Raw genomic sequence first — 17,749 nt, 5'->3', positions numbered from 1 at the left:
AGAAGCATCACTGCACATGATTGGAAAGCGCTGCAGGGGATTGTAAGTTCAGCCTGTGCCAACATGGGCACTAACGTCAAGATGATCTTCAAAAGGTGATGCCTCAAAAAGGGGCATCATTAAAGACTCTCCACCCCCACCCAGGACATGTTCTTTTCTCATTACTACCATTAGGCCCGAAGGTACACACTCAATGTTTTAGGAACACCTTCTTCTCCTCTACTATTAGATTTTTTTGAATGGTCCATGAACCTACAAACACCACCTCATTTATTGCTCTACCTATTTTTATAAAGATGTTTCTTATTGTAATTTTTTGTTTGTATAGCATGCTACTGCTGCCGCAAAACAACAGATTTCACACAATATGTCAGTGATAATAAACCTAATCCAGTCTAGTAACCTAGAAGTTTACACTAACAATACAGTTAATACTAGGCAGTTGTAAAATTTAATTGCAGTTGATAACATGGAATTAAAGATAAATTTCCACAGTGACTTTAAAACTGATGGGTTGTCCTGAAATATATTTGGTCCACTTCTGTACTCTAGGTAATTGAGGGAAGGGCATTGAAATTGGCTGCTTATATCCAACCTGGCCTCAAGAGTGACTAAAGACCTGTAGCTATGTGGTGATTCTCAAGAGCCCTCTGAAATGACTAGTGACTATGTTTCTGTGCTGCTGCATCTACAGGACTTCCACAATAAAAGGTGGTACAAAAAAAAGAGCTAGGAAAACTGAATTCTGGCATGTTATATATAGCTTGATGTTATCAATAAGTAAGAAATTCACTTCCTCAACAACAGTGACTTATCACAAAAGATTGCAAATTTTTGGAAGGAACTCTGTTTGGATGTTGTCAGCAATGTTCATGTGGATGGGGATCTACAGAAATTGTAAGCTTCAAAAACAATGTGGTGCAAGACTACATCCTCGATTCTTCGAGATACAGCCTTGCATCAGTAAGGTTTCAATCATGCAACCCATTGGTTTGCATTTTTGACTGGATCCTGCTGCATAAAGGTTTGATGGAGCAATCACAGGCAACATTGCTCACCAACTAGAGTGATGCTGAATTGCTAGTTTCTCTTTGTAATGGAGATCGTATAAAATGAAGTTTCTCATAATACCCAACAAATCCTGTTAGGAGTGCCAACACTCTTGTTTGAAGCACAAGTGGTAGGTTGCAATATCATGGGGTAAAATTGGCTAACTGTAACCATCAATAGGATGTTATGTTGAAGTTGTATAAGATGTTGGTGAGGCCTAATTTGGAACGTTGTATGCAGTTTTGGTCATCTACCTAGAGGAAAGGTGTAAATTAAATTGAAAAAGTAAAGAGAAATTTTGCAAGGATGTTGCTGGATCTGAAGGACCTGAGTTATAAAGAAAGTTTGATTGGGTTAGGACTTTATTCCTTGGAAAGTAGAAGATTGAGGGGAGATTCGATAGAGTTATACAAAACCATGAGGGTATATATAGGATAAATGCCCACTGTGGTTGGGTAGGACTACAATTAGAGGTTATGAATTAAGGGTGAAAGGTAAAAAGTTTAAGAAGAACATGAGGGGAAGCTTCTTTACTCAGAGGATTGTGAGAGTGTGGAATGAGCTGCCAGTGCAGGTGGTGCATACAAGCTCAGATTCAAAGATTAAGAGATGGTAGGGGTATGGAGGGCTATGGTCTGGGTGTAGGTCAATGGGAGTAGGCAGTTTAAATGGTTCAACACAGACTAAATGGGCCGAAGAGCCTGTTTTTATGCTGTGATTTTCTATGAGTCTAACAAACTGACAGCCGTAAAATGGGACTGAAATAATGATTATCAATTATAGGCAAGTGTATTGTACAACTTGACTGCTCCACTTTCTCAGGATCACAATAACTCAAATGATCTACCTGTACAACTTCTATCTCCTCTATGTTCTATTTTATGTTTCAGGGACATTGAAAAGGACTATCTCTCTGAGAAAGACACTGAACACATCTAATTAAAGATTCTGAAAATGAGTATTCTACATTAACTTCGATGAACACCAAGTCCGTCCCCATGCAACATGACCACTGGTATCCATCACTGTCAGAGACAAGGGATTCTCATCCTTCCTCAGCTTAGTGTTTCCCCAAGCAAATGCACCAGGCAATCACGTTGGAGTCTTGCATACTATCATTTAAAGGACAGCTGCAAGATTGGAGCTGATATCCTGGATACACACAATTTGCTCCAATTTCAAACCTAATTGTCCAGCAAATATGTGCTGGATGGGGTAGCTTGTAAAGTTGCACTGGGATTGTTGCACCCTGGTAGTTAACAAATCATGCAAGTAGTCTCTGACATTATCTTGAATCATTATTGTTTTCAATAGATGATTCAGAGCCTCCCTTGAGGTTCCATAATTAAACTAGAGAGACTATACAACTCAAAATATTTATGGCAAAGAACAGAGCATTTTCTTCTGAGCCTACTAACAACATATTTTTTTGGTCAATCAGCCTCTGTAGGAAGAGAGAAACAGAAATTACATCTTAGGCCAATGATCTAGGACTAGCTGGCAGATAGAACGAGGTAAAGTAAGAAATTGAAGGATGTTTTAAGTTAGAGGAAAGGGGAAGGGGTGGGAAGGACAAAGGGAATGTGTATTATGGTGGAGAGACTGAATTGACACAAATGCTGTTGTGTTAGCTAAAAAGGTGGTGAAGGCTTATTAATCACTACTGATCTGTTTCAAGACGATGAAAACAGAAGAAGAAGAATGAAGAGAAGAGAGAAATCAAAACAAATACAGGACCAGAGTATACCAAATGATGCCGTTGTGTACAGCTGAAATAAAACTAGTATATTGGAAGTCCTCATGCCAAGCAGCATTTACAGAAAGAAAAAAAAAGTTCACATATCTTTAATTAGAAATAGCCAAACTGTTAAGGTTCTTAATTTAAAAAAATGTTTCTCTCTTCACAGATGCTATCTAACTTCCTGAATATACAGTATTTTTAGATTTCTAGCAACTCTTGTGTTTTCGCCAAGAAACTACATGATAACTTGCACTGCAGTCCTTAGGTGCCCGCCTGTACATTTCAAATGTTTTCCTTTTGTTTTGGATGGCTTTATAATATTTCACTTTTCTATTGAGATTTTAATTTTAACTTTTTTAAACTTTCCTTTCACTTCCTCCAAACTAACCTTTTTAAGGAGAGCATTTCAAAATCTGCCCATTGTTTTATAAGACAGTCTGAAGCTATAGAATTACAATGGAAAATATGTACAAAAATAATTGCTGCCCATCTACCATTTAACAAAGAGAGGAATAAATGCCTGTAACTGGTGTCGTATCACTCTGATCTCAAAGACTTACCGAGGCCTTCCGAAGCCGCAAGAAGTCAACACTTAGATACGCTTTAATTCCATCTATCGCTCCAGGGAGAGTGATTCCACGAAGGAGCAAGATTGTGAGGACAATGTAAGGCATTGTGGCAGTAATCCAGACAACCTGTTATGTATCAAGGTTAAACAAATTTGCCATTCTCATTATTGGATCTTATCAACATTGAAAGCTTCAAAACTTATACTGCAACAACAATTTAAGTAATACATTACATATTTCCTTCAAACAGGGGTAGTTGCAATATTGTATTAGATGAAATTGCACAAGCATTATGGTGATTATAGACAACACTAGTTAAAATGGTGAGATCCAAGAATAGAGTGTTCTCTGCTGTTTTGTAGATACTTTAATTTCACCTCTGACCCAAATTATGCTGGTGTTCGGATTTCCTTATGATATCGAGAAGCACCATTCAGCAATAACATCTGTGCTGGCTCGATGTTATCTCGCATATTTAAAAATGTTATTTAATATCAGCGTAATTATATCATAAGACCATAAGATATAGGAGCAGAAGTAGGCCATTTGGCCCATCGAGTCTGCTCTGCCATTCAATCATGGGCTGATCCAATTCTTCAGTCATTCCCATTCCCCTGCCTTATACACATACCCTTTGGTACCCTGGCTAATCAAGAGACTATCTATCTCTGCCTTAAAATTAATCTGGATATGTACATAAATGACCATTTTAGCTAGACCATTGGCCAGACTGATCGTCCATGCTTACCTTTACTGTACTTGGAGTAAAAGTAAGCCATTTACTTCTAAATGACCTAGTTGTCCATACCCTGGAACACTGTATGAGGAAGTCTGGGTTCCCATTTCTGACTGCTTTACTGGCGCAGTGAGAAACATCAATGGTAGGAAGCCTGGGTTCCATAATGTACTCGGCTCTGTCCACCTCTTTCTGCCATTTCTTGTGATCATCGTTGTCAATATAAGTAGTGAATCATCCCTAAGGGATGATTTCTATGGTGCATTGATTAAAGATTGGAGAGTGTCAAAAGGGACACGCCATATTTCTTTGGACTCTTGAGGAAATAGAAGTGCTGGTTTGAAACCATTAAAAAATTAAGTTAAAAATCTGTAAAGTATTCAACTACAGCTAAAGGATGGATTAGCTACCTTCCACCTCTCCACTTAATCCAGAGTGAAGTTCTGCACTAGATCCAATCTGATGCCCGATTAACAGGACACCTCACTAATGTCAGTTGTGGGACATGATGGCAAGACAGCTGTCCCTGCAGGGAAGCTCTGTTTGGTATGTTCATAATGTCTTTTGGGTTTGGATCTCAGAATTGCCAAGTTATTCCCATTTTATGACAATGAAATGTATGTAACAAGGTCCCATCTCTATCCAGTTGCATAGCACTTCTAAACTTCATGAAGATGTCTTCATCAGCTTTTTCCACAAATGATTGCCATTTTAATTGCTAGCCCTACTACACAATCCTTGGAAGAGAGTCTGATGTTTGGCTGTGGCTGTCTGCCCGGACAAAAAGATAAGGAAAGGGCTTTACTACATTTAGTCAAATTGTAGAAGGCCTACTGAGGTGTTTAGTTGAAGACAGGGTCGTTGTAATAATGTTTATAAGAAATTAGATCAGAATTGCTTTGAAAATTGCTTTGGAATTGCTTTGAAAATTAATTAAGCTACAGGCTATGATAATTACTTTAAATGTTACATTACTTATTATCTTAAAATTGTAGACTGCTTTTATGATTTATTTCAGATTCAGGACAGTAATTGACCAAAGACAGAGTGGTTGACCAGGCAAATGGGCAATTGATGAAATTTAATACTAAGAAATGGGAACTGTTGCATTTTAACGGGAAGAATAAGACAAAGCAATAAAACCTAGACAACACAATTCTAAACAAGGTACAAGAACAGATACTTGGGGTTTATGTAAATATTTCATTGAAAACAGCAGGCCGGATTGAGACAACCAATGTTGGTTGTTGGGCATTGGTTGTTAATAAAAAGTGTAAGAGTAAAGGACGAAGAAGTCACGGTTGTCATTCATAAACACTGGCTGAGCTACAGTTGAAGCATTGTGGAATCACACCTTAGAAAATGGTTGGTGAGAATGCAGGAGAAATTTACCAAAACAATTCCAAGAATCATGGCTGCTTCAGTTAAGTTAAAATAAATTTATTGTCTAAGTATATATTTGTTGCTGTATACTACTTTGAGATACATTTTCTTGTAAGCATTTACAGGAAAATAAAGAAGATCAATGGAACTTATGAAAAACTTTACTTAAACAAGACTGATAAACAATCAATGTACAAACGACAACAAACTTTGAAAATAAAAAAATAAGTATTACTGAGGACATGAAATGTAGAGTCCTTGAAAGCGAGTCTGTACATTGTGGGATTAGTTCAGAGTTGAGGTGAGTGAAGTTTTCCACACTGGGTTCAGAGCCTGATGGTTTCGGAATAATAACTGTTAGTGTAGGATCTTTGGCTCCTGTAAGTGCTGCCTGATGAGAATAGAGCAAGACCTAGATGGTGGGGGCCCTTGACGATGGACGCTGCTTTCTTATGACAACGCTTCATGCAAATGTGCTCAAAGGAAAGTTGTGGAGACAGAAGAGAAGATATGGCATTGTTCTTCCTGGGAAAGAGGAGGTTATGAGCAGAATTAACAGAGCTATTCAGAAACAAGCAGAGGACAGATAGAAGAAAGACTGTTCCCATTGACAAAGAAGATAAAACAAGAAGGCATTAAAGTAATAGGCAAAAGAACCAAGAACTAAGTGCATTGACACACTGTCTAGAAACCATTGCTGACTGGATTTGTGGGGACAGATTCAAGTATTCTTAAAGGGTAGCTGCAGGGTCACTGGGAGAGGCCAGGAGAGTGGAACTCTCCTTTCCAGTCCTGATGCAGAGTCTTGGACAGAAATGTCAACTGCTCGTTCTTCTTCATAGATGCTGCCTGACCTGCTGACTTCCTTCAGTATTTTGTGTGTGTGTGTGTGTGTGTGTGTGTTGCTGTGAATTTCCAGCTTCTGTATTAAGTTAAATCTACCTTGTATGTTGCTAGTTGAATCTAGATGTCAGTGCATTGGTAGAATAGAACAGAATAATGAGATCACCTTGCCAGAAGTTCGAACTCCCTTCCACAGGCTGAAGTAAAGGATCACAATAACGACGAATAAACAACTGGTGAGTTGCCACCTGAGCTTGCCGATGTCATGGATCCCCGTACTTTCATGAAGGTGAAGCATTCTACGCCTGTTTAGAAGCAACAACAACATTCTTTACACAGACAAGAATAGTTTAATAATTATTCTGCACTTGAATTTGGTTATCACAAACATATTCATTAATTTTTGGGTGGCAGGTAGAGATGCATCTCTGACAAAGGAAGTGTAAGGTGCTCATTCCCTCAGCTAGCACCCATGGGAAACTTGCAGCACTTGCTTAGCCCCATGATCAGGGTCATGTGAAGCCATGGGAGCAGCTGGTTGATGGTTGTATGAGCAGCTGGTGCATATCACAAGTCCTGGTTATGTGACCACTGATAATCTCTGAAGAGTATTGATAATGCATGGGGGTCACCTGTCTCATAAAGACACCGCCCAGAAGAAGGCAATGGCAAACTACTCCTGTAGAAAAATTTGCCAAGAACAATCATGGTCATGGTCAGACCATGATCGCCTACGTCATAATGACATGACATATAACATCGAATGAATGACTGTTTTGCATTATAATTTACAATGTTTGATCCTTCACTCTCCAGAGAGAGGGACAAATTACAAAACTTTGAAGCACTATGGAAATTAGTACTAGCTTATTTTAAGAAAATGCAGCTCCTTTCATTTCAAATTGTTCAAACAACTTCATCAAAGGACTTTTTTATTTGAGGCCAATTCTAAAAACCAGCAGATCTGCTGAAAACTCAGCATTCTGAAAAGCAGCACACAAAATGCTGAAGGCACTTAACAGGTCTGGCGGCACCTGTGAAGAGAAATGGACAGGCAGCATTTTCACAGATACTGCCTGACCTGCTGAGTTCCTCCAGCATTGTGATTTTTCCAGATTCCAGCATCTACAGTCTCTTCAGATTAATTCATGACATGTACATCGAGACATCTTGTCTCCATTCTTCAGGGTAAACACACACGTGATTGGTATAAATTTATCAGGAAGCATGAACTTCGACTTGCAGCAGGCTCCGCACCAGGTATTTTGGACAGCTGCAGCACCTTGAATCTAAGGACTAAGCAAAAAGATCCCTTGCAGTAGGGGAGGTTGCTGTCAAAGTATGAACCCTTTGAAGGGGATAACACAATGTATAGACCTCTTCTGGCCTTCAATGCAGATATGTTTAGCTTAGTATGAAATGTGCCACTGCTTTTCACTTAGGCATTGCAGTCAAAAGCTTTAGGTGACTGTCCCTCAACATGCAGTCTAAAATTCAGCCAAATTAGTGGGAACTCGCCGCATCCCCTTCTCTTTCTTAACAGATTCCAGAGGACCATAAGACATATGAGCAGAATTAGGCTCTTTGGCCCATGGAGTCTGTTCCTCCAATGGTTGATTTACTATCCCTCTCAATGCCGTTCTACTGCCTTCTTCCTCTAACAATTGATGCCCTTACTAATCAAGAGCCTATCAATCTCTGCTTTTAATATACTCAATGACTCCCTACTTCATTTTTGTGGGCACTGAATGAGTTAACTTCACCATTCACTTTGTGTGCAGTTTGTTCAACACTGAAATAGTCAAACTACCTCTCTGCCTCTGGATGGTGGCTCAAGAAACCAGGAAACCTGGTTTGAGCATTTTCTCCCTGTGAAATTTCACAGGAAATCCTTGAATTTTGTTGAATAACTTGCAGCTTACTTATGTTTTATAGATGTGTGTCCAGTAACTGTACTTTTGTAAAAATTATTGCATATCTTCAACCTCGGCCTTCCACTATCTTCAACCTGCTATTATCTTTCTCCAGTTTGATTCAAACTTACGAATTCTGCTCAATTTATGAAACTTCAGGATTTTCATTTTTGATTTTCATTTTCAATTTTGATTTTGAAACAAGTAGATGTAGAATTTCATCTCTTTTGTATATGTATTTTAGTCAAAAATCACATTACCTTTTGGAGCATTGATGAGAATTGTAGGTAACGACTTGTCCATTTACCCTATAGCAAACAGATCAACTTCTGTTTATGTAACACATTCAGCTGACAAAATGTAGAAAATAAATTCACGCTTATGATAAACGTTTTGAGCGAGTCCTGAAGAGTCTCGACCCAAGACACTGACTGCTTATTCCCCTCTAAAGATTGTACCTGACCTGCTGAATTCCTCCAACAGTTTGTGTGAGAAGTGAGTGACTGTCCTTGTCATCAAGGCTACATTAGGCTGAAATGACATCAAAGAGCATTGTAAAAATGAACTCAATGGGCATTTGAATGCAAACACCCCAAGGGAAGATGGTCATAGTTATTTGATTCAGTGTTCTAAGTTCCAGGGCATCAAAGGAGGAGTTCTTCAGGGTACCATCTGAGGCCCAGCCATCTTCAGCTGCTTTATCAAAGGCATTCTTTTTATTGCAAGTTCCATAAGACCAGAATGAGAAGGAACAGAATTAGGCCATCTGGCCCATTGAGTCTGCACTGCTATACCATCATGGCTGGTTTATTTTCCCTCTAAACCCTATTCTCCTGCCTTATCCCCACAAACTTTGTCACGCTTACTCATCAAGAATTTATCAACCTCTACTTTCAATATACCCAATAACTTGGCCAAAGTGGGGATGCTCATTAACTACTCCACAGTCCTTAGTTCCACTCACAGCTCCTCTGTAAATAAAGCCATCAGCACCTGCATGCAGCAAGGCCTAGACAACATCCAGGCCTTGGTTGGAGTAGCATTGTAACATTCATGTCATTAATATGCCAGAAAGTGACAATTTCAAACAAGACTGAGCTTCATTTGATTTTCAAATAAATTACCATTGCCAGGCCTTCCAGTATCAACATCCAGGTGATCAGCATCTACTGAAAGCTCAGCTGGTGTACCAGAGAAGACCGGACGCTGGGAATCCCATAATGAGTGACCCACGTCCTGCAAGGTGCAAGTCCAGATCCAACAGCACCCAGGAAGCTCACCTCCATTCAGGACAAAGCAGCCTGTTTGATTACACCCTATCAAGCATTCCAAATCCTCATACGTTAACTGCTATTTGAACCTTATACAAAATACATTGCAAATATTTGCCTATGCTACTCTGAAAGTACCTCGCAAACTAACTACCTCTACTACTGAGGATGATCAATCCCAGCATTCCTTTTCCCTCCACCACCCAACCCCCTCAAACAACAATAACTGGTATGCATAGCCTCTGGCATTCTGACTTACTCCATTGCTAAATAATGGCATTACATTGATGACTTTCCAATCCTCCAGCTCTTCCCCCAGAATCCAGGGAATTTCTAAACACATCCACCATCTCTGCTGCTACTTTCTATATGACTCAAGGATGCAGATCATTAGATCCATGGGGACCTGTTAAACCCTATTACTTCTGCTTGCACTTGTTCTTTATCGATAGCAATAATTTCTAATCCCTTTCTCCCCCATTACCTATTTTACAGGAACTACTTTGGGGGTGTCTTTCTCTATGAAAACAAATCAATGTACTTAGTATTTACACCACTTTTCTCTTTTGCCCCAGAATTAATTCTGTGATTGCATCCTCTGTGACCAGTAAATTTACTGTTGAAGTCATGTCAGCATATACTATCTTGAGATTTATTTTCTTGTGAGCATTCACAGTAGAACAAAGAAATACAACATCATCACTGAAAAATTATACACATAGATTGTGCAAAATAAGATAAACTGTACAAATACAAAAAAAGTAATCAAATAATACAGAGAACTTGAATTGCAGAGTCCTTGAAAAGTCAACAGGTTGTGGCATTAGTTCAGAGTTGAGGTTATTCATGCTGATTCAGCTTCCCTATTGTAAAACCTCTTACAGACTGGTTTTATATTGTTTGCTAGGTTACTCTGATTACTTTTCTCCTCTTTACATTTTTTAATTATCCTTTGCTGGTTTATAAAATATTCACAGTTCTCTAATTTGCCACTAATGTGTGCATTTTGAAAGAAGATAATGAAAAAATTGAAAACACATGTTGTGGTGCCAGGAGATAGAAAGAGGGGATCACCTTACCATACACACATCATTATTCTCTTAATATACATGCCAAAAAGACTAATGCCTCCTACCAACCTTCATTTACTGCCTCAGAATTACAGGTGGATCCATCTTATTGAACCTTTTATTCTCAATGCAATACATTTTTGCCAAAAATTGTGAAATAAGTATCTATTATTGATCTATAATTTTAATCTATAATGATTTATAATCTATTTTCCCAGTACACTTCCGCCAACTCCCTCCTCGTACCATTTTAATTACCCTCATTTAGGTTTAGGACGCTACCTTCAGGTCAAAGTTTTTATTAATTTTTAAGCTGAATTTATAATTCTACCATACTATGATCATTCCTTCCTCAAGGATCCTTTAGTGTGACAACATTAGTTTATCCAATCCTGCTACACAACACCAGATCCAGAAAGCCTTTCTCTAGTTGGTTCCTCAACATATTGCTCTGAGAAACTATACCACATACATTCCTCAAAACACCTTCATTAGCTCCCTTTGTTAATTTGATTTGTCCAATCTATATAGTTAAAATGATCCATGATTATTATTATTATTTTGGGCCCCTTATCTAAGGAAGAGCTGGCATTGGAGAGGTTCATGAGAATTATTCTGGGAATGAAAGAATTAACACACGAGGAGAGTATGTTGACTTTGGCCCGCACTGACTGGAGTTTAGCAGAATGAGGGGGGAATCTTATTGAAATCTCCCAAATATTGAAAGGCCTAGATGTGGAGGGGCCTAGATGTGGAGGGGATATTTCCTGTAGTGGGCGTACCTAGGATCAGAGGGCACAGACTCAGAATACAAGGATGTCCCTTAGGACAGAGGTGAGGAGGAATTCCTTTAGCGAAAAAGTGGCAAATCTGTGGAACTCATTACCAGAGGTGGCTGTGGAGGCGAGGTCATTAGATATATTTAAAGCAGAGGTTGATAAGTTCTCGATTACTGAGGGCACCAAAATTTACAGGAGAAGGCAGAGAATGGGGTTGAGAGGGTTGATAAATGATTCATGACTGAATGGCTGGGCAGACTCGATGGGCCGAATGGTCTGATTGTGCTCCTATGCTTTATGGACTTATTGCAATCCATTTCCTCCAGCCCCTTCTGCTTTCTCAGTTGATATTCTATCACACAGCATAGCGATTGTTAAGGTGTCCATATACTACAGCAACCAGTGAATTCTTACCCTTGCTATTCCAGAACCCTACCCAGATTGATTCTGCATCCGTAGTTTCTGGGACAATATCATGTCCCATCTCTTCGTTAGTTAGTAGAGCTATTCCATCCCCTTTCCCATCCTTTCAATCCCACAGATATGCCATACATCCTTATTCAGGTCCCAACAAACCTACTCTGCAATGGCTGTCAATCATAACCATTTACTTCAATTTCTTCTGCTATCTCATCCATTTCATTATATATAGTATTATGAATGTACACACTCAGATAAAGAGCCCTGAATAATATCAATAAAGAGAAAGAGCTTCTTTCTCTTTATTTGCAAATGGTCCCTTACTCTTGCATGCTGTTCTTTTCAGATTCATGCAGATTATTGTTACACCTCTCAATATTTCTAGCTACCTCCCTAAATACTCTTTCACCTAAACACTGCCTTCTATTTCCAGCTTAGCATTTTTTTCCTTCTGATTTTGGAAAGGGTTCTTAATACCCAAACAACATAAGCAGCTTTCTCATCCAGCTCGGATGCTGGTTCCATACCTGCTAGAGTACAAATTGATGGTACTTACACAAATCAGGTTGCCCTAGAAAAATACATGATCGCTCAGGGAATTTAAAACTTTATTTAAGTTTAGTGGCTCTTTAGAGGCTTTCTAAGCATTATTTCACTACACTATCATTCTGGACATAGCCAATGTTAGAATTAAGAAGAAAACAAAGTACATTGGAGTAATGATCAATATTCATGAGCTATGAACAGGGGGAAGAAAGCTTGTAGAATGATCAAAGTACAAAGCAAATTTATTATCAAAGTACATCACCATATACAGTTGTCTTCCGAGTTTCATGCTCTTGCAGACATTCACAACAGAACAAAGAAATACAATAGAATCAATGAAAAACCGCCCGCTAACCAAAACTGACGTACAGACAATATATGTTAGTAATATATATAGAATGCTAGATGAAAAGTAATCAGAACAAGGAGGATTGTGAAGCAATGAAAGTTGAAAAAAGAGAGAGAAAGAAGGAAAAAAGTAAACGAAAATGAAAATAAAAATAGAAAATACAAGTTGTGGTGCCAAGAGACTGAAAGAGGGGATAACCTTATCATTGTTCTTTTAATATGCATATCAGAAAAACTAATGCCATTTACTGCCTCGGAATTACAACCCCTATCAAACTACCCATGACCTCGTTCCTAAGTGGTGACGTTTTTTTTATCGCCACCAATATCAGGACTGGTATCACAGCACAGTAAGAGCAGTAGCCCCATGCCATGACAGGCAAACACCATTACCAAGAGTAATCACGACCAAGCGTTTCTACTTACTCGTAATATTCAGCGGCAGGGTTGGTTTTATACTCGTAATATTTCTGCTGAGTAAAGTTGGTGACCTCAGAACAATTGGGACTGTTCCAGCTGTTGTTGCAGTGTATCCATGGCAGCTCCATTGTAAAGGATGAGAAGAGGTAATAGAGAGCCCAGGCGATGATTACATTGTAATAGAAGCCGACATACAGTGCGATCAAGATAACCGTGAAGCCAACACCTAAAACAGCGGAACGGATTACTGAGAATCAGGGTCTGGAGCAGTTTCCCCATTGCCATTTCAAAAATAAAACAAAATGCTGTTTCCTTAAAACTTCAAGCACCGTCATTTCTTTATATATTACAGCAAATTGGATAACAGGGAGAAAGAACACGCGTGACGTTTACAAGGGTGTAATAAGACGGAAGACTTTTACAGTGTCACTGTCATCAATAGCATCGTTCAAGTATTTTACAGCAGCATTTGATCCTTAGGTGAGATTGTTGCCTTAAAATCTCTGCTAGCTAGCAAGAGCACGTGTCTATATAGCACCAATTTTGAAGTGATTTTCTTCCATTTGGGCCCTATTCACTGCTCAAAGCGACCTCTTAGTGCAAATAGTGGTTGTTAGTCATTCGACATAAAAGGTAGTTGGCATACAACACTGATAACTGCAGTCACCAGCTGCCGGCGTTTAGCAGAATTGGAATAAACACTTTGATTTAACACAACGCACCAGGTTGTTCCATGAAGCGACATTCGACATTCCCCCAAAACTTTTACTCACGGAGGCCGATAAGGAATGACTGGAAGTTGAAAGTAGAGTTTGCTGCAAATGCAGAAGAGTTGCTCACCTTTAAATATGGGACAGATCTTCCAGACCCCCGCGGCGCCTTCTCGGTTGAACTGCCCCAGTGCCAATTCCATGTAAAACAGCGGCATTCCAGCGATGAACATGAAGAACAGGTACGGGACGAGGAAAGCCCCTGGGACGAAAAGCATCTCTTCAGCACACTCACGGCGGATCAGTGGAAAATAAATCTCAGGGTAGTAGTATATGCCTATATATACGTACATTGATAATAAATTTAATTTGAACTTGCTGAGAGGCGTATATCGAGTCGCTGCGGGCTGAGCGCGATATCGAGGACGACAGGTAAGGGGAGCTTCAAATACTTCCATGTTGTTTATTATTTGTTGTTTGTTATTTATATTAAGTTATATATATATATATATATACTTCCCGACTAATATAAATATGACATTCGTTTCTAAACCTAGATTCACTTAAGTAACTTCATACAAAGTAGGATGTGATCGAAAAGTGAAGTATGCCTTGTGGAGAATGGTCTCCTCTCTCTCTCTCTCTCTCACACACACACCTCTCGGAAAATAGGTCAAGCTATTAAACAATCATTATTCTATTTAATGGCCTATTCCTGGACATTCTTATCTGAGGTGATCTTAGCACTAATTTAAAGATGTTAGCTGATTGGGAAACAGGCTAAATTTCAGTAGCAATGGACTGCTACTGACCACCGCTTCGTACTATCATGTGCTCGTCTCAATGTGTCTTTGCGTTGGCACTGAGGTCCTGCGCTTGTACGGTCTTTTTGCAATATATGATATAATTTTATGGACAATTCATAATCTGTGTGTTATCTGTTCGTGCCCGTGATGCTGCCGTAAGCAGGTTTTATTTTTATTCAGGCCTCTACCTCACCGTAGTTGTGCACAAAACAATAACAGTTTAGTACTGGAGCAAAACATTGTCCACGCTTCCTACCTCCGCCGTTGCGATAACAGAGATAAGGGAATCTCCAGACATTGGCCAAGTCCACCGCAAAGCCGACAACCGAGAGGAGGAAATCGATCTTCTTGGCCCAGGTCTGTCTCACCTGGGTCTCACCGACTCCTTCCCCAGCGGGCTGTGGAGAGCTGACAAGCGTCGAATTGGTAAACTGCACGCCATTCTGCTCCTTTACCAGAATCAGTTCCACCTTCTTGGTCTCCATCCTGTTGAACTCCTGAACTGGGGCCACAACTGAAGACATCAGGCCGAGGAGTCTCCCTTTGATCATGGGACTTCCAGCTCTTCAGATGCTCCAACTCTTCAAATGGTCTTCAATGGCAAGAATAACACAGCACGTCGGCGAAGAACACCATCCCAACGGGGGAAATAGTTGTCACCAAAAACACCTATACATCAAGAAGCAAAGGCAGAGATCTACATTTTAAACGTTTGCACTTTCACCGACCAGGTTCTCGCGTAATTCGATAATATGCATGGGTGAGATTAGTTTCGAAGGATTTACACATCGGTTGTAGAATGAATATTAATCTCCACATATTTCTGCGATACTGCCTGTGTTTATACTGTGGACAGTATAGTGTAAGTATTGTTTACATTTTGATTCATTTGATAATACAAAATACAGTGAATATTATTTTTTTTATTTTCCCGGTTAATCATTATTCACTTAGCACCACCATTACGGGATACTCTCTCTAAATGCTCGCAATGTTTTAAATAACCCAATGCTAAATTTACACAAAGTAACTCAAATACATTGCGGGCGTAGTTGTAAACTTATAACAATGACAGGTTTAAGAAGCGACCTTCAACTAGAAAACTAATCTGCAGCCTTTTCCTTAATTAAACAAAGCAACGTCTAGAAATTTAGTTGCAATCTAGGAGCAGCAAAGTGAGCGGTTTGCCATTCTAGATATGCATCTGTTGGCGATCTGAAAGTAAACGGTTTCATGGACAAAGCCGCCTTTAACGTCTGGTTGCCACCTTGAGAACATGTTGTTCATCCATTTCGGCTGTTTGGAAAGCAAAGAAATCAAATTAGTTTTCGTCCCGACTCCAGTACACCGGCGTTATCATTCTTCTGTAATTGGCAATTTGCGGGATAAACCAAAGAACAACAAAGCTCGAATTGAAAAAGGACAAGAGATATTGTCAACTTCACCTGTACAACAACAAAGAACTGACTGTAGTTGCCGCAGTTTCAGCCTTGGATGTACACAGCGAACCAAAGGTGCTAAAACGAGATGTCGGGAATTCTTGCCGGTCGGATGGAGCCAGTTAGATGCTGGCAGGAGCTGGTCACAAGCCCGCCGGCTAAATGACTGACTGAGAGCAACAATAGAAAGGGGTCGCTTTCAAACCTTTCGGTTTTGGTATCAGAGGCACGAGGCTGTATTTATGAGACGCAAGGTTACGCCGTCGCGGAGTGACAGCTACATCGCTGAACGCACCGCGAAGGTGTGGACTTGCAATTAAAAAAAAGCAGAGCGATTGTAAGGCAATTTTAATTGAAAGCAATGTAATTCACTGGAATCAAAAAAATTCAGCAATGTTCAGTCTTCCTAGGTCGGAGGACGGCGTTTAATACGGATTATCCCTCTCTTTTAATGGAAATAATTCACCTTAGCACGTCTTGATGATCTGAGATTGCGTGTACTGATCTCTTCAAGTCATCTTGTTGGCTGAGGGGCACGGTACGTCCACTAATAGTATAATGCATTTATTGTTTAGAGTACTGAGTGGAAATTAAAATTTTATTTCAAAAGAAACAATGTTTTAGGCAGTGGAAATTACGAAAATAAGACAAAATTTTGGAGACATTCAAGCAGCATCCCCAAAGATAAACGATGAGGATTTCATTATAGCCTTTTAGAAATTAGAACAGCTCATTCTGTATTAAAAATAACCCACATCTACACAGACGACAAAACGAGCAAACACGAGGAAATCTGCAGATGCTGGAAATTCAAACACACACACAAAATGCTGGTGGAACACAGCAAGCCAGGCAGCATCTATAGGGAGAAGCGCTGTCGACGTTTCGGGCCGAGACCCTTCGTCAGGACTAACCGAAAGGAAAGATAGTAAGAGATTTGAAAGTAGAGGGGGGAGGGGGAAATACGAAATGATAGGAGTAGCACGTTTTATGTACATCAATGTATGCTGTAATCTATTTAACGAAATCCTTAATATAATGCAAATCCAATTTGAAGTGAACTTGGGATTCAGAGGAAGTTAAGTTATTGATTAACCTACGTCGAAGAGTGGATTCAAAACGGGAATAGCACCAATGAATCAATCAATTACGTATTCGTAACGTTTCGAACTTTGCGGGTTTATATTCTTTTAAAGTTTTCTTCAGGTTTACATTTGGTTGGCAAACATGAGACCAGTGACTTTAAAATACAGATCGAACCGGAATTCTTGTTCCTTTCGTGCAATTTACAGCCAATTTTCGTTCACACTTAATATCAGCTAAATAATGCATACATTTTTAAACGTAGCACCGGACTGCATCACCCACAGTTTTTAATACGCTAGGTATTCTAGCCCGGCAGTATTTGCCAGGCGGGAAAACGGTCTGTAGGATTCCAATGGTGCACAACAAATTTTCCTTTAATAACATTCATTATTTTAAACTTTAAATTCAAACAGTATTATCAAGTATAGCTGTTAAGGCTTGAAATTGTGATTTCTTCTTGAATTTTATATTAACAGACGAGCATCCGATCTGTTTCGACCTTTGTCCAACCCCTTTATATCCTGACTTCTGTACTTACCTGTACAAAATACTGGCACGAATCCACACATGATATCCCATATTCTGTTTGTCACTTTCTTCCAAGCTTCCACCAAACAAG

General features: G+C 39.5%; 1 protein-coding gene across 1 annotated transcript in view; it reads right to left on the bottom strand.

Annotated features, from left to right (window-relative positions):
- The window catches only part of slc6a3 (solute carrier family 6 member 3), a 39,546-nt gene extending 24,390 nt beyond the window's left edge, over positions 1 to 15,156 (bottom strand). Inside the window, exons 1-5 of the mRNA XM_059945767.1 lie at positions 14,862 to 15,156; positions 13,930 to 14,061; positions 13,096 to 13,315; positions 6,489 to 6,627; positions 3,352 to 3,486 (exon numbers count right to left, since the gene is read on the bottom strand). Coding sequence (XP_059801750.1) covers positions 3,352 to 3,486; positions 6,489 to 6,627; positions 13,096 to 13,315; positions 13,930 to 14,061; positions 14,862 to 15,156 — 921 coding nt within the window. The remainder of the gene's footprint in view (positions 1 to 3,351; positions 3,487 to 6,488; positions 6,628 to 13,095; positions 13,316 to 13,929; positions 14,062 to 14,861) is intronic.
- Positions 15,157 to 17,749: the final 2,593 nt, after the last annotated feature.

The sequence above is a fragment of the Hypanus sabinus genome, chromosome 20 (assembly GCF_030144855.1).
Source record: "Hypanus sabinus isolate sHypSab1 chromosome 20, sHypSab1.hap1, whole genome shotgun sequence".
NCBI lineage: Eukaryota > Metazoa > Chordata > Chondrichthyes > Myliobatiformes > Dasyatidae > Hypanus > Hypanus sabinus.
This window is presented reverse-complemented; position numbering and strand designations above follow the sequence as displayed.